The 17,867-nt window shown below is 47.7% G+C and overlaps 1 protein-coding gene across 1 annotated transcript in view; it reads right to left on the bottom strand.

The window, feature by feature from the left end:
- Positions 1-17,867, bottom strand: part of Slit1 (slit guidance ligand 1) — a 161,185-nt gene that overhangs the window by 125,337 nt on the left and 17,981 nt on the right. Inside the window, exons 2-4 of the mRNA XM_005407596.2 lie at positions 15,513-15,584; positions 14,059-14,130; positions 9,088-9,159 (exon numbers count right to left, since the gene is read on the bottom strand). Coding sequence (XP_005407653.1) covers positions 9,088-9,159; positions 14,059-14,130; positions 15,513-15,584 — 216 coding nt within the window. The remainder of the gene's footprint in view (positions 1-9,087; positions 9,160-14,058; positions 14,131-15,512; positions 15,585-17,867) is intronic.

Here is a 17,867-nt window from a genome sequence, read left to right on the forward strand (position 1 = left end):
GCCAGGCTGAGCTCCACATAACACTCTACTACCTAGGACAACTGCAGTTCCAGTCTTATAGCCACTCTTCCTCTGGAAAGTCCTTCATTTTTCTCCCACCCACCAACTCCCACAACTTTCAGTACCTGGAAATCCACGTGCCCCCCACCCCACCCCACCCCGATACTTCATGAGCAATCTTTTTTCTCTCATCTCTCTAGTTCTCCAGTTTTCTCAGGTGAAGAGTCTGGAAGGCCTGGTGAATGAGAACACACGCTCCTGAGTCAAGCTAGACCAAGCTAGTCAAGCTAGATCCCTCAACAGCTAGCCACGCCACTGATTTATTTAATCCCTCTGGCCTCAATTCTCCCTGCTGCAGAGGGGGATAATAATAGCCCTCATTGCACTGGACTCCATGAACAATGTTTGGCATGTCCATACTTGACAGATGGTAATTATCATTATAACAATTACTTATTGCTTTGGTGTTAAATTTAATTTTTAAAAATATCTGTATGTTAGCTCAGGCATTTTTAAGTGTCTTCTTTAACTGAAAAATTAAACCCTGTACCTCTTATCTTTCTCTATTTTCTCAACAGCCCCCTCTTACATGCACACTTCTCTTCTCAGAATCTTCTCTGCACTTAGAAACCAGTTACCTTATCCAGATCTGTGCAGTGCAGGCAGAAGAGGACAGGCTTTCATGCCTTTAACCTCTGTACAGCACACCAGCAGGACAGTGCCTTCACTGGGCATTCTCCATTGGCGACCGTGGACTGATCACCCGGCCCCCCTTGGGCTCCCTTGGCTGTCTGTGTTTGTGAAGACCTGCATGGTTCTGCACCTGCCCAAGACAGAGCTGTACGCAAGGCTGGCAACATGGTGCCAGGGTCATGTGCGGGGCACTCATCAGTGCTGGGCACAGCAGCACGCTCTGGCACGTGGATGTCAATCTCAGGCTGCTGCTCTCTCCGGTGGCCCAGTGGGACACTTGCCTTTTTCACTCCAGCCTTGACAGCAGGCATGGATTTAATGATTGGAAAGCACTTTCAGAAGCACAGTGCTCCATAATTGCCAACTCATAATCCCAAATTGTTCTCGGCATGGCTGAGGGAGGTGGAGCGTCTGCTCTTGGAGTCTTGCTTACTTAGCGTGGCTCACACACTGAAAGGCCCTGTAGAAGCAAACTGGAATTCTAGCTGACGGGTTCCCACCCGAGGCTCGCCAAGCATGCTGCAGAGCAAGGCTTCTGAAACAGAGAACCAAGAAAAGGGGGGACCGATAAAAGTACCAGTCCTTCCACACCAAATGACCTCAGGATCCCTGAGGACCACAGCCCTAGCAACCTATACAGAGTCCATCAAAAATGTATGCACACTTCAGCAGTTTGCCATACTAATACATGTCTGAAAGCTAAGTTACCTCTTGTAACTGTAGAGGCCAAACGTAATTTGTATTAATCTTATCATGTCTCAACAAACTTAGTATTAAAATATTTATACAAGTTTTTCTTTTCCTTATGTATATATTTTTTGGCAGGCTCTATATTTTTATAAATTCCCCCCTTAAGACAACTCATACTCAGCTTGGGTACCAATGGTTAGAGGTAAGTAGGGTAGACTTGGGGCAGGGTAGAGCTGGGTTTGAATCTCAGCTCTGGTATCTATTGCCTAAGAACTTCAGTACGTCACTTAGGTCCACAAGATATTAAAGAGTGTTCCCTGGGAAAATGTATTTGTAAAGATTTCACAGTCAAATAAATGTGAGAGGTGCTACATTCTCCGTTGCCTCCAAAATAGTGCACGAAAGAGTACTAAAGGGCTGAAAATCCCCTAGCAGGACTGTGCTTGACCCAGTACTTCCCCTAACTGTCCAGAAAAGGAAGCTGCTTTCTATCACTAAGGCCGGAGGCATCTCACAGATTTACTGTCTCGTGGGACACAGCTCATGAAATTCCTTCCTGGGAGAAGGGAAGCCTAAGAAGTGATGGACGGCATCAAGTCCTAAGGAGTCCTGCAGCAGTTCCGGCAGGAAGAAAGCCCTGGACAGGCAAGGCCTGCTCTGGAGCCCCATTCCTCAAACGCTGCACCTCTGGAGTGGCTGGTTCAGTTCCACAGCACTGGACATGTCACAATAAGGAGGTCACCTTCCTGCTTCGGGTAATTTCCCTGAGAGGCAAGACAGATCCATTTTTAACAGGTCTTCGTTTCAGCAGAAAATGCCCTCCTGCCTTTGAGTGGGGTGGGGGCCAGGCGGGAAGGGATGCTTTGTTCTTCTGACCAGTGCTGACAGTTTAATTAAACCCAGCTTGAAACAGGGTCGCAGGGGTCAGGCATTCTTCAACAAGGCTCCGGCAGAATCTCACAGCCACCATGCCTCTCCAACCACCAGGGCCCTGTTAATGAGTTATCGTGCTCCTTACAGAAGGGGTATAAATAAGGCGAAATAAAAGCCCTGGGCTGCCCTTAATCACCCACCCCCACCCCTTCCAGGCTCAGCAGAGATGCAAAAGGTCGATCTTGTCAAGACGCATATTGGTTTCTAGGCAAAAAGGAAACCCAGAGGAACTGAGTTTTCACAAGCAGCTCTGGATGAGAAAGGAATACAGCCAGCCAGAGGAGTCAGATGGGGAGGTCGGACTCAGGGCTAGGAACTGACACTCACCTGCCGCTACCTGAACATGGGAGGAGACAGAGGACTGTTGCTCAAGGGAAGCAGTCACCTTTCAAATGTGTCCCTCTAGCTCCAACCTCAACTCCTGCACATGTCCGTGAAAACAACATTGCTAGGGATTGATTGGCAGTGATGGAGCTGACCAAAACCCATGTAACATGCTACTTGTGTGTAACTAACTGCTCCTTGAAAGAGACATGGACACAGCAGGCCAAGTATCTGTCCCCCCGACACCACATAGGTCCCATGGAGCACTGATGAGAGACTGTCACCTCTGGGAGAGGCAGGCCACACTCATCTGTCTTACACAGCTATCACTCCGGTGCTCTCAGCACCTAGGACACAGCTTGCCTGCCGAAGGCCCTCAAGAACTGTTGGATGAGTGGGTCAATGGGTAGCAGACAGATGGTGGGAGGAGTGGATGAATGGAGGGCGGAGGTGGGGACTGGGGCCAAGAGTCTGAGTAGCTTTGCAGAGCTGCGCTGGTAGTGGTAAGTGGCAGGAGTTGCTGAGTAGCAGCATGGAGGAGATGCAGATGGGCAGATAGGTGCAAAGGACCTGGATGCGAGGGAGGGTGGGAGGGGATGGCATGAAGGGAGGAGTACCACGTGGGGAGGGGGATGAGAGGATGGGCTGATGGCTTGGTAGACGGACAAGCTGGAGGCTGGGTAGGTGCATGTAGATATATAGCGGGGTGGTAGGTACAGGAGGTGGATGGATGCTGGGTTGAAAGTGGATTACTAAGGGAGTGGATGGCTGACATGTAAGGATGAACTTCCGGGACAGACAGACCAGGTTCAAATTGGCTCAGCTCCAGAGGCATCTCACAAACTGTCTGAGCTTGCATTTTATCATCTATAAAACTGGGGAAGTGCTTACCTCACAGAGATGTTCTGCTGACGACATCAGATAACACTGAATTGCTCGGCATGAGCCTGGCACAGAAAAACCCTCCCTTCAATCCGACCACCCATTAATATAATGGCTGTGGTTCCTGAAACATTCATATCCACCCAGGGAGGTGGAAGCAGCAAAAGGCTGTCATGGGCAGACTCACTTCAGCAGGGGTTGACATTAGCCATGGAGAGGTGGGCACTGTTTTAGAGGGGGAGGGTGCTGACAAGAAATCCATCCCAGCCTCAGTGGAAGCAGAGCCTTCACCTGCAATTTCAGGGTACTAAGGAACATTTCTGGGTAATGTCACCCACTGCCTCCGTATTTGCTCTCCCCTTGCTGCTCAGGAAAGTATTCAAGACTATCAAAATCAGATTTTGACCTAAGGAGCCTTTCTACTCACCAACAAACCATAGCCTCCTTTTGTACTCCTACAGACCACAAACAAAAGCCCAAAATCTGTGGGAAGAGGGTCCTGCCATGCCAGAGGCTGATTCTGAGTTCAGAGGTCAGGCAGGGTAAGGCTGGATCTCCACAGGCAGAAGCCAACATTGAGACGGGGCAAATGCTCAAGTGCAGGGTCACCTTGGGGCTGAGTGTCCAACACAGCAGTGCCAGCATGGGCTCAACTGAAAGCTTGGAGCACCTGCACATGTCACAGCATTTGCACAGGAACACGAAAAAAGGTGGCACTTCTCTTCAACCCTCGAATCAGTCCTGTGAGGTAGATGTCACTTTGTCTCCTAGAGGAACAAGCAGGCCCAAAGGGTTAAAGGGAGCGACATCATATCACTACCATTAGATTCAACTTGGACCACAGAGGCTTTTCAAGCCTCGTGAAGACTGGCAGCTTCCTGCCATAAAAATAATACACACTTCTTAGAGAATACCTTGGAAACACAAAAAAGGAAAAATCCTCCGTAGATAATCCCTGTTGGCTGCAGTCATTTTTCCACGCATTATTTAGACTCATTTATTCAGTGATCATATTGTCAATACAGCACTGCATTCTGGCTTTTGATATCACAAACATTTATCTACATTATTGGACATTTCTCATAAAGGCCATTTTTGATGACTATGTAAATATTCCATCAGGTCGATATACCCACATTTACTTAACCACTCCCCCACTAATGCTGGACATTTAGGTTTCCTCCATGTTTTCTTTAATATTCTAAATAGTGCTGCAGTGAACATGTTTGTGCTAGGTTTTATCATTTCTTTAGGGTACATCCCCAAAGGCAAGATTTCTAGGTCCAGGTTTAAGCAATTTTCAGGTTCTTCATGTACCCTTAGAGACCTAGTATCTAATTCTAACCCTATCATCAAATTGCTATGTGGTCCAAAGCAAATCACCTCTCTGGGCCACCGATCCTGCGTTTGGAAGGAATGAACAGAGTAACCCAACACATGGGAATACTAATAAAGCAAAATCAGAAGAAAGATTTTAACCTCTGGATGCTACACTAACAGCCCCAACTGAAATGTGGAGCACACCACTTACATACACTGCCCACATCTTCCTCTGCACATTTGGTCTCTCTCAAGCCATTATCATGCTGAGTTAGCATATCCTCAGCATGAAAGTCTGTAATTTGCTCCAGATGAAAAGGATTAGCAATAGAGGCCTCCAAACACAGAGAGGAGGCCACAGGTGAGAGTCTAGAAACACCACGCACTGCCTCCCCACCTTATCCCACTCCCTAAGGGAATATGTTCCACTTCTACCTTCTGAAAAGGCAACGGGTCCTCAGCATCACAGTACAGCTCATGGGCCAGAGGCAATCACCAGACCTAAAATGGCCAATCAGATTCCTTCTCCCAAAACATTGGAGTTGGAATCTAAGACCCTGTAGGGATCTGAGCTCCACAGTCACAGGAAGTAGGAGCAGGGAGTCAGCACCGTGGCTAACCCAAGTGGTAGTGGAACCAAGATGCTGACAATAAGCCCAGGACACTGCTTGGCAGGGAGGAACAGGACGAGAAGGTGAGTGTTTAGAACTAGAACCATCCTTACATCTCAGTCACTGTGACAGCTAGCTGTACCTCACTTCCTGTCTTGGGGAATCCAGGAACCTACTGTGTCCTTACAATGCCACAGCCCGCCTTTACCACCACAGCCTTTGAGGTTTCTGTTTCTGGAATCAAGTGTCCCCTAGTGAACTGGAGACTTAACAGAAATGTTTTGTCAGCAAAATAGATTTGCCGGGAGGGCTCGGCAAATAAATTTTTTTCAGCAGGGCACAGTACTACTGAGGATTAAACTTAGAGCCTTGAGCACGCTAGGCAAGTGCTCTACCACTGAGCTACATCCCTAGCTGTTTATTTTATTTGCAGACAGGGTCCTAATAAGTTGGACTGGATTTAAACATGCCCACCTCAGCTTCCTGAGTAGCTTGGATTATAGGCATCATCACCAGGCCTAGCTAGCAAATCAATCTTTAAATGCTTGCTCCTATAACCACCGCCAAACTGAAAAACTTAATAAGCCCAAAACCCAGAGGCAAAGTAAGGTTTACCTCATCATTTCCTACAGAAGGTGCCCTTTTCAAGATGGCCTAAACTGGAGGACACCAGGATGCACTGGCCTCAGTTGTGAACTCAAGTCCTGGGCTGACACAGGCAGGGGTGTGCTGCCTGAGAGTCTTCCCCAGAGGCCTCTTGAGTTGCACACTTTACCTACAGTGGAAGTTAGAAAACACCAAGAGGCTGGGATGCAGCTCCATGGTACAGCATGTGCTCAGCATGTGAGGCCCTGGGTTCTGTCTCCCAGCACCACAATAAAAAAAAAGAAAGTTCAAGAGGAGAACTAAAGAAATCATCTCGTCAGCTGTGTCCCTGCATAAGAAATGTTTACTTCCAAGACTGAGCCCTGGAAGGAAAGGCAATGAGTAGTAGGGAAAAGCTCTGGTTTAGGAGCCAGGGAATATTCCCCAAGGGCCAGATGAGTGTCTCTGGCAGCCACTGCACCTCCTGGCTCCCACCCTGGGGAGAGCTACGAGCAGGTGTCACCCAGCCTCCTATCCTCTCTAGTGGCTCCTCACTCCTTCAAGCATGGGGTTAGCAATCAAAAGGTGCTTCACACTGACTACAAGGAAATTGCTTCCCTCTCCCAATCTGTCTCAACAGCAGTAAAACTAGGAGACACTGCCTGCCTCACAGGTTACAGATGTTAGGCTAGACAGTGAGGACCGGAGCACCAACTCCCCTGAGGACTGTTCACTACCCGGGGACACCACGGACATCCAGTGCAGGCCACCTGCAGACTGGCGGCACAGCTGACAGTGTACAAGTAAGAAAAGCAGGCTCTGAGCAGTTAAATTCGCAAGACCTTAAAAAGCTCAAAACCATCTGCCAGTGATTTTCTATTCCCCAGGCTACCTCCCATTCCCATCCTGCTCGCTGGACACAAAGGCAGCCAAGCTGGTCACTCACTGCCACTGCTCTGAGAAGGGGAACCAGGACATACATGCAGGCTGCCAATGTCCCTGGTGAAAGGTGGAATTTTGATCAAGAGAGAAAGATACTCACAGAGTTATTGTCACCAGCAGAAGATCTTTAGGAAAAATGTGGACCCCCTCCAACAGTAAAGATGGGTAGAGAGGGTCAAAGGCCGGCAAGTGTTAGATTCAGGTTCACTTGAGGGATGCAAGACATTTTAAAATCAATGAAGAAAAGTTAAAGCAGCTATGCAGAGGTCGATGCCAACTGTCAACATGGATATTCTCAGAACCCTGATGGTGGCAGGAGAAGATCAATGTGTCATAGGGGGAAGGGAACTCAAGTAGGCAATGCTAGAGAGGAGGGCAAAAATGTGCAGGGCGAGGAGTGCTTAAGAGGGAAAAGACAGAATGAAACCAAGAGAAGAAAAGCTCAGAAAGAATGTTTGCAGAAAAGCGAGCTGTGATAACCCTTGATAAAGCCAGCTGAGAGAAAGACAGGGAGGGAAAATAGGGGCTTCCGGGGATAGGCTGGGACAAGGCCAACAGCCTGCATGTGGCCACTTACAAAATGAACCACATGGTCCAGCACGTGAGCCACTCAGACCAGTGCATGGACCAGAGGTTCCATAGACATTATGGTGAATGCATCTGCTCAGAAAGCCCTGTGCCTTTAGCAGCCAAGAAAAAATAATAATAGTAAAGCACCTCCTCTGCCTGGAGCTGAATGAAAGAGCCAACCTGCTAGCTACAGGAGAACTGGAGGAGAAGGTCCAACTCCAGACCTAGGGTAACAAAGACCAGCGGGGTTCCCCCAAAATGATTATCACTGATGCTCACTGAACATGCCCTTAGATCAAAAGAAAGAAGAGGCAGGAAGTGACCAATGAGGCCCTTTGGACAGACTGAAAATTAGAGCTCCACTGTGGATACAGAAGCTTGAACACAGGATCAGCAACAAATTCTGGAGCTGCATGAAGACCAGTGGCTTTAGTGAGAGGTCTGAAAATCATGGCAGAGGTAGGAAGACCCCAGTGTGTTTAGTCTGGGGAGAGGAGACCAAACACCGCACTCCAGGAGCCTGAAGTCATCCCTTAGCAGTCTGGCAGGGCAGATTGGAGGTTCCACCCACTGCACTGCTCTGCCTGTGCCACTTTTTCTACCCATGGAAGAAGTGGCAACCTCTACCTCTCACACAGTGCCTTGCTGGGCAAGAAGGTCCCAGTCAATAGTTCTTACAGATGTTAATGACAATAATTAAAATCTCCCAACTCAAAATTCAAAAATCTAACAGCCCCCCCAAATTAACAAGAATATGTGGTTGATCTAAGTATTTACTGAAAGCAAAGGTAAGAAAAACATAAGTTACTTGAAAGTAGATGTAGGATTCAAAATTAAAAAGACTTTTCTAATATGCTGATTTGTCCAATAATGGAATTGGTTTCCTGGGGAAGTGGTGAACTTTCTGTCATGAAAAGTAGCCAAGCAAAAACCACAAGGAGATGCAGAAGAGATTCCTTAGTAAACCTCAAAGGTCTTGTCCAACTCAAGATCCCATAAAATAAATTTTACAGTAGAACCATCTTAGATACATGTGCAAAATCACAGAGCAGCAGAATTAGCAACCAGTCTTTAAAGTTGAAAGAAATACACTGAAGGCAAATAAAAACATAGATTTATAGACTACACAGTTAATAAGCTTGTGGTCCACATTACACTAAAAGCTAGGAAGAGCTGAAAACAGAGATAAGTTCAGGAAAGGCTTAGTCGAATGAATGAGTATTCAAACCAAGGCAGGTTACCAAAGGCAGTGAGAGACACATTTAAATCGCCCCTGCAAAGGCTGGTGGTACATTCCACACATGTGCCTTGCCCCCGCGGTAAACCTGCCCTTCACAGTCCACAGCACACAGATTGAATGGACTGGGATTCTTTCCAGTGCTAGCCATGGAGAATCGCCCCACACAGCACCTTCCTACAGAAAGGCCCAGCAAGCGATGCCCTGAACCATTCCAACCCAATAAGGAGCATGGGGTCAGGGACCCCCTGACCAAGCCCTGCCTCTCCCACAGGTAGAAGATCACAGAGCATCACTCACAGTCTGGACAGAGCCTGGTTGTTCTGGAATAGCAGTTCTGGCAACGTATGTAGCTGGTTCCGGTTCAGTCGTCTGAAAAAGAGGAGAGTTGGAAATCACCTACACGCTCAGGAAATCAGAATGACTTCTTAGAAGGGACCAGATGCAGAGTCACTTGGGTCATTCAAGTCCCAGCAGGGAAATTACCTCCCCTGGGCCACAGTTTCATCTATAAAGTGGGAATTCTCCCATCCAGCACTTGGAAGGACAAGGACAGAATATCTGTGACAGAATATTCCACCGTTCCCTGGTTCCACACCCATCATCTCCCTGAACACTTGCAAGAGCCTTTGTAGTGAGTAAGGCACTGACTCTAAAACCACCTCTGCTGACAGCTGGATCCCTAGTGTGAGATGTGCCCTATTGGGTGGGAATAGCCAAACATCCCGATTCCTGAGCACCTCCATCTGCATTTGGCTAAGCAGTGGTTTAATGTTTTTATCATGTCCTTTGGTCTTTTTTTTTTTAAACGAAAATGATTTGATTTATTGTTTTATCATAATGAAAATGCAGCTTTCTGTATTTTTTTGTTTGTTTGTTTGTGGGTACCAGGAATCAAACTCAAGACCTTGCACTAGCCGGGCAGGCAGTGCACTGCTGAGCTACACCACCAGCTCCTCACCTGTATTTTTCTAACTCAGCTGTGCCTTTCCATACCAAAAAATTGAGACTTACTTTTTCTTTTTCTTTGTTTTGTGGGGGGAGGTTGCCGGTGATGGAAGGACCTCATACATCCTAGGCAAGCACTCTACCACTGAGCTATATGCTCATCCTCCATTTTAATGGCTGAGTAGTATTCAGAGGTCTGAAAATGTCAGACACAGACTTTTTCAGCACTATAAACACAGGCAGGAGTGGGAAGGCTGGCTCTGGAGTACAGCCTGACAAGAAGACATAATACAGAAAGGAGCCAGATTTGTCCTGGGATGACGGCCAGGTTTAACCAGATTCAGCTCTCCCACTCTGAGTAACTAATCTGTGACCCCCAAGTTTGGAGTATAATGAAGGACACTACCTAAACTTTGAAAAACCACGTAAACAAGATTAAAAGTTAACAAGTATTGTTTGGCCTGTACTACACAGCAGCTCAACTCTTCAAGGGATCTGGCAAAGTACATAAAGTACAGGACCTTGGTCCATGGACAGCCAGCAGGCCACCACCTGAGTGAGCGGGTAGCAGAAGCAGCACTACCTCCAACACTAGCCTACCCAGGTCAGATCCCCAGGGCCGGACACACACTGAGGCTGGAGAGGCACTAAGGTACTACGCGGCCCCAGCCACAGGCCCACAGCACAGTCTGAGTTAAACACTAAGACCGCTGTTAGCAGTTACATAACACACTGTGATAAGCCAGTTCAGCAAAAATGTTCTTCTGGAGGGAGAGAGGAAGACACTTAATTTTATGTAGCCAGCAATCACCCGTCTGTGGTTACCTCCGAGATCATCTTTCACCTGATATGTGAGAACTGACACTGCCACCACATTCGGCACGGCCATGTACCAGCACAGTTCAGACAATCGCCTCTGCAACGTTAGAGAACCAGCTGAAAGACATGTACTTTAAAGGGCAGGCTTCTAGTGAAATGCACCATTATCTTGGGGGTAAAAAGGGCCACAGATATAATCCCTAAAACAAGACATGAGCTCACTCCACGTTCCTTAACCCCAGTCCAATAAATTAATCTTGTATTTACACTGTCTGGTGATCACTGGCTTTATTTTCTCCCAAGACTTTCTGATTTTCTGGCTTCAGTTTTTGAAAAACATTTAAAAGGAAAAGGAATTCAATGCCTAGTTTAAAGTAAAAAATCAAAGTACACCACAGGAGGGAGGCAGCACAGTGAGGTTCACCACAGGAGGGAGGCAGCTAGCTCGAGGAGTGACTGCCCCGTATTAGCCTCCATGCGCCAGACAATAGCATAACAGCTTTGCAGACATTCCTCATCACCTGAGGGAAAGCAGAGAGAAAAGAGGGGCTTCCTTCCCATGGATCTCTTGCCAGCAACGCTGTCCATCCATGCACACACCCTCCTCCTTGCCACAACCCACAGGAAAGGGCTTACTGGCACCCTCTTGCCTCATGATACGGCTTTTGATAGGTACCCAGTGTTTGCTTGTTGGCTTTGTTGAGTTGTCTGTCTTTGATAGATGAGGGAACTGGGATGTTAAGGGCTGAGTGTCTCACCCAAGCCATCACAGAGGAGTAGCTGTGGGAGCCCAAAGCCTGTCTTTCCTCAGCCGCCCAGCTCACAGCATGGTCAAGCCTGCTCCCTGCCATCCCAGTTGCAGGCCAGCAGATGCCACAGCACACCCTCCAGCAGCTCTCGCTCCTCTGCCTCTACACTTGAGCTTCCTACCTGCCACAAGAACCGCTTATGGCTCTCCCCAAACTTGTTTATGCTATTCATAACTCTTCATAATTATATATGCATTATTATTCACAATTATAATTTAATTTGATACGTAAGTGAATGAAATAGTAATGAGAAAAGAAAGGCTTGTCTCTATGAAAACTAAATTGAATGCTTTGGAAAGATCCAATAAAGAAAACCTAACTTAAGTCTCTACCCAGATTGCCTCTGAGGCCCTTTAAAATTTTTTCACTCTGCCTTCAAGAAATCAAAACAAAAAATCATAAATAAGGTATTTATGAAGCTGGCTGTGGTGGTGCACACCTGTAATCCCAGCACTCTGGAAGGCTGAGGAGGGAGGATTGAAAGTTCAGGACCAGCCTCAGGCACTTAGCAAGACCCTGCCTCAAAATTAAAAAATGAAAAGGGCTGGGGATGTAGCTCAATGCAAAGGCCCTGGTTTCAATCCCTAGTACCACACACACACACACACAAATCTGTGTGTAGTTTTGGTGAGGACAGCACACAGAACCACAGTCAGAATCTCAAACTCAAAAGAAAATCTTAGCAAAAACAGAAAAAAAAAAGGCTGGGGAGAGGTCAGTGAGTGCACATTTCCATGTTTTAACTGACAATGAAATGTTCAGTCTGTATGGCTTTTTTATGACTCCCTACTTCAATCAGCCGTGATGATTAACTGATCACCACTGGTGTCCGATGAGTTCAGAGAAGGCAGCCACGGAACCAACCACTCACAGAGCCATGGGCGGAGCATGGGCAGCACCAGGGAGGCAGTAACTGTCCACTGTGAAATTGCTGGTGACCCACCCAGAAGAAAGGAACTGGAAAAGGACAGAGGGACAAACTCTGCAGTGACGAGCTATGACTCAAAACAAGACCCTGGCGAACTTGAAATGGTAGGAGCAGATACCATGGGGTCACCCCAGTCATGTCTAGACCCCCAGCCCCCTGCCCACCTCTTCTCCTCCAGGGAATGGCTGCACCAGAGTTGGAACGGAAATAGGCTAGGCCCAAATCAGTGCTTCACAGTCAGGTCATTAATATGTATTTTGTTCTAAGACTTTTAAGGAAAGCAAACAGATTAAACATCTGGTCTAGCTGTGAGTTCCTTATCACTAAATTCCAGGCCTGGATAAGGAATACAAAGGAAATGTTGCCTTACTTTTTTTGCAGCCTGCAAGAGGACAATGAGACAACCATATTCTTTTCCCTTTGTTTAATACTTTTATTTTCATTGATGTAAAAGTGAAAGATGAGGTGTTAAGTCCTGGTCATTAAGAACTCACGCTTCGAAGGTGGAACAACCCAGTTCTAATCCCTTATTCTGTACCATTTATGAGCAAGTGACTTAACCTATGTGTGCTTCTGTGCCTCATCTATAAAAACCACTGGCAGCGGTGTTGTGTTGGGGTTAAATGAGATATACACAGCAAAGCACTTACCTGAGTGTCGGGCACATTGTTATGCACTCAGTAGGTATAATTACTGTTAAGAACTCATTGCAAAAATAAAATTAAAGTTACCTGCTTTCTCACCACTTGACATCATTGAGATCTAATGGTCTCAGTTGCTTTCCTCCTCCTACATTCTACTCACAAATTGTTTTTATTTACATAAATGTCACATCTTGCTTTTTCCAGTTAACATTATATTGTGAGCACATTCCCATGGTCTTCACTATTCTTCAAAAACATGATTTTACATTCTGTCCCCACCAGAATGGCTGCTTTCAAATTTTTATATTTAAATAATGTGCAATGAATATTCTGATACATATGAATTTTAGCCATGTCTATGGTATTTCTTTAAAATTAAATGGACTTTCTGGTTCAAAAAACAAATACTGGGACCTGTGACACCTACAGCCGAACATTTTGCAGAAGGGGCAGACAAGTGACCATCATGTGAGAACCCATTCCCACTTCACCCTGTTTTCTTTTTCATTGTCACCCATCTAAAATACAAAAATTAATCAAGACCCATTTTCAAATTTCAAAGCCCTATTAAGAAACAAACCACACAAATCAGAACATACCACTACCTTCCCATTTCTGCACTGAGGCCCTCAACACCTAAGACACTGATCCTTGAGGGTCCTCTCTGCCCACCAGCAGCATCCTTTAAAAACACACAAATCTGGCTGAGGTAATACCTCACTGATAGAACTTGCTTAGCTTGCTCCAGGCCCTGCGTTTGATCTCCTGCGCTGCCAAAAAAAAACCCAAATAAACAATGACAACAAAACATAAGAATCAAAGAACAGTGATTCTGCCCCTGGGTGAAATCAGATGGAATTCTGCTTGTATGAGTTTTTTGCCATCTCTTATTTTTCAGGGACAAACAACAGAGAGTCACAGTGAGAAGGGAGGAGGAGTGCACTTCCCAGATTTCTCTCTGCCTCCATCTCACCACCTGCAACTACTTCCGTGAGTGCAGCTGTTGCTGGCTCCACCAGCAAGGGGTGGGCAGGCTGGGTGCGCCCCCCCCCCAGCACCTGCCAGCTCCCTCTCAGTGCCAGGCAGCCCAGCATCCTCTGAGCCTGCGCCCACCGATACTCACAGCCGCTCCAGCTCCTTCATGTCATCAAAAGCCCCTCGCTCCACAGCTCCGATCTGGTTCTCCATCAGCTGCCTGGGAGCAAAGACAGAGACAGTTCAGGGTGTTGGACAGGGGCTCCTAGAAACAGCTGGCACAAGGCAGGAGCCAAGGCAACTCTGCCAGGGCAACACTGGCACAAGACTGAAACAGGAGTCATGCCCAGGCCCCCGTCCTAGGCTAAGTGGAAATATTTCCGTACAGCTTTGCTAATCCCCCAAAATAAGCCCCTCACATGCATGTCCTACTCTGGCCAAGGGCATGTGTCCAACAGGCAGAGCAGAGGGCCCCATCCAGTATGGAGGAAGGGAAGCTCTGCCAACCAGGCAGAGGCCACACATGCAGCAAGCCCACTCTGCAGTTGGCAGATGACGCCCCTCTGCCTGCCCCATCTGCTGAAGAGAAGAGCGGGGTGCCCACGCCAGCGGAGCTGTGCGGCTCCATGCAACACTGCATCTCTTCACTGCCAATGGGCTGTGGAGCCAGAGCAACCAGCTGGGGGGCAGCACTCTTCACCAGCAGGTGGATTGTTGGGTGATAATTTTTGAGATACCAGTGTTTTCCCCTCCCTTCTCTCGAACAGTGACATATGTGCTCCTGTGTGGTCCTTGGACAAGATCAGGGGCAGGGAAGGGGGCAGAAGCTGCTACCAGACTTTCTCTACTGAAGGCCTGGGGTAGCGGCCCAAGTGGGGAAGACGGTCCTAGACTCAGAAGGGGTCCAAAGTCAGTGGGTTCTGGAACAAGAGAGCCTCTGTCCAGTGGCCTGTCAGCCCTGACTCAGAGAGGATCGGCCCAATGTCCTCAGCTCCTCTAAAGACCCTCAGAACATTTGGAGACAGGGCCTCTAGGGAGGTAGATAAGTTACATGACGTCATAAGGGTGGATCTGATTTGAGAGGACTCATAACCTTTTAAGAAGAGGAAGAGATGCTGAGACCTCTCTGTGCATAAGTGGGGAAAGGCTCTGTGAGGACACAGTGAGAAGATGCCATCTGCAAGCCAGGAAAAGGTACGCCCCACAGCCCCCAGAAACTAACCTTCCAGCACCTTGGTGTGGGACTCCTAGCCTTCAAAACTGTCTGTTTAGGCCTCCAGTCTGCGGCATTCACCACAGCAGCCAAAGCTGACCAATGAGGAACCTAAAGATTCTTCGCGGCCCCCTGGCCTTCCCTCGTCCCCAGGATACAGCCAGGGGACAAGGCTGCCCGTCTGCCCAGCCCGGGCCCTTTGCCATCTGGGTAGCAGTAGCTGCTCTAGTCGGGATGCAATGTCACCTACTATCTCCTCCCCTTAGCAGTGCCAAGACTCCACGATGGAGGGACTGGGCCACCCAGGGATCTGCCTGGGGCCCGGAAGCTACTGCCAGGAGCCAGAGTGGGAGGGAAGGCACATGTGGGGAGCAGCACCCCATACTCACAGCACCCGAAGCTGCTTGAGCCCAGCAAAGTCATTCTTATGGATCCGAGTGATGTTGTTGCCGTTGAGTTCCCTGTCAGAGAAAAGAGGAAAAGTGGTGAGGGGACCAGGCGGGGACCCAGGGTCTAAGCTCCTGGCCTCCTCTCTACCTCGCTCCACCCACTCACCTCATAACGGGCTAGGAGCTACCAGCTCAGACCCCCAGGCCTGTGTTTAAGGTCCAGCAAATGGGGCCTCTTTGCAAGAGACATCTGCAAGCAGGAATGATAAGGCAGGGGACACATGGCTGAAAGTGCTACAGAAATCAAAATCATGGTTTCTGCCATAAATCTCAGTCTGGTTGGAGAGACAAGACATTGACATGAGGTAAAGAATAAAGAAATGAGCCAGTGATGGGGGTATTCAGATGGCATCCTCACTAAACCTCAGTTTCTTCATCTATAAAGTGGGATACTGACTGTGTCCACCGCATGGGATTCATACAAGCATAAGCAAGTAGAGAGCATGCATGCATTGGCAAAGGGCGTCCTTGGGAACACTACAACATCATCACCTACTGGCACTGGCTCCAGTGAGAGAGCAGGGAAGCTTCACCCAGCACGGCCCAGGCAAGCCATGGTCTAGACCAGTGATGGTGAACCTCTTAAAGACTGAGTGCCCAAACTGAAACCCAAAATCCACTAACTTAGCACGAAGTGCCAACACTGCAATTAAACCTGAATACTGAGGTTTTAGTTTAGAAAAAACAACTGTTATCAGACGCTTGGCTGCTGGAGTCATGTGGCTTGCATGCTGACAGAGAGGGCTCTGCGTGCCTGCTATGGCACACATGCCATAGGTTCACCCCCATGGCAACACTGAAGAACCACCTGTTGGAGAAACCAGGCAAGCTGCAGGACAGTGATCCTCCTTGCCTGATTGCAAACCTTCCAGAGCTTTCAGTAATAACAAACAGCTCTCTGTGGCTCAAGTTCCATGGGTTCACCCCTGGCCTCGAGCTGCGTCTGATAAGAACAGTACCATACATTACTTACACACCCCAAGACATACAACCCCATACAAGACTGATAAGTAGCCACTGTGCCCACTTCAAAGAAAGGGCAGCTCTAAAACACCAGTGCCTTCCTAAGGCCAGCAGCTGGCAAATGACAGAGTCCACAGCCTCAGTTGTATGAACATAGGGCCAAGGCTTTCAGTTCAAGTTGACAAAGCCAATACTTAGTTCAATTCATTCTCTCTGCTCTGCCCCTGGCCATGCCTCCTGATTCTTAAGAGCAGCTGAAAAAATCTCATTCTATTCCTTGTCTCTTTTTTGCAAGGATATGAGGAGGGTACAATGGCTCTCCAAGTTAGCAGGTGTTATGGTTTGTGTCTGGATGTCCCCCCAAAGCCTCATGCAGTCATGGGGCCGGCTTCTAGAGTTTATGATGGATTAATGGTCCAATGTTGGGATTATGGATGTAAGTGCTACACCTGCCCTGGGGTGGGTAGTTTGCATACAATGTAAGGGAGGGAAAGAGGCTGCTTGCCAAAGCTTGGCTCCTGTTGCTTTTGCTGTCTTCCACAGCCATGAACGGTTGCCCTGTGCCATGTGCCACTCTGCCTTGGAGCCAGCCAAGTATGGACTGAAACCTCCACAAAGTGTGAGCTAAATAAACTTTTCCTTCCTTAATTTTGGGTGTCAGGTATTTTGTCCCAGCAATGAAAGAAAAGTAACCAAGACAGCAGGCCATCAGCAAATACCCCATACCAAGCCACTTCCCTGTTCTAAATGCTACAAGGACCCCTTCTCCAGGTGACATAGGCTCTTTTCAATGGAAAAGTTTTCTGAGGGTCTTTTTTTGGCCCGAGTTGAGCTCAAACTTGTGGTTTCTGCCTCAGCCTCCCAAGAGTACAGTGTGCACTATAATGACCCACTGAAAAGTCTTTTTTGTTTGATTTTGAGATAGGGTCTCACTGTACAGTTCAGACTGGCCCTGAACAGTGCTGGGATTACAGGTGTGCACCACCATGCCCAGCTAAAAAGTGTTATTTTATTGAACTAAATATTATTCTCTCAAATACCAAAGTGGTATTTGGCATCAAGCCACCAATCTGTTCCTTCTGCAGCACGACCATTCTTCAAGCATTAAGAACATCATCAGAAGCCTTTTTAAGTGGTTACCATCCCAAGCAAGGCAGTCTTTCTTTAGACCGTCCTCCTGAATCTGTCGTTCCCAAACCCAAAACTGCAAGGCTTTTTTTTTTTTTGGTACCGGGAATCAAACTCATGACCTCAGGCTAATGCAACTGAGCTATATCCCTGGCCCCAGCAAGGCATTTTTGATTGTCTTGTTTTTCTTATTATAAAGGTATG

Source organism: Chinchilla lanigera, unplaced genomic scaffold (genome assembly GCF_000276665.1).
Source record: "Chinchilla lanigera isolate Chin_1 unplaced genomic scaffold, ChiLan1.0 scaffold00106, whole genome shotgun sequence".
Lineage (NCBI taxonomy): Eukaryota > Metazoa > Chordata > Mammalia > Rodentia > Chinchillidae > Chinchilla > Chinchilla lanigera.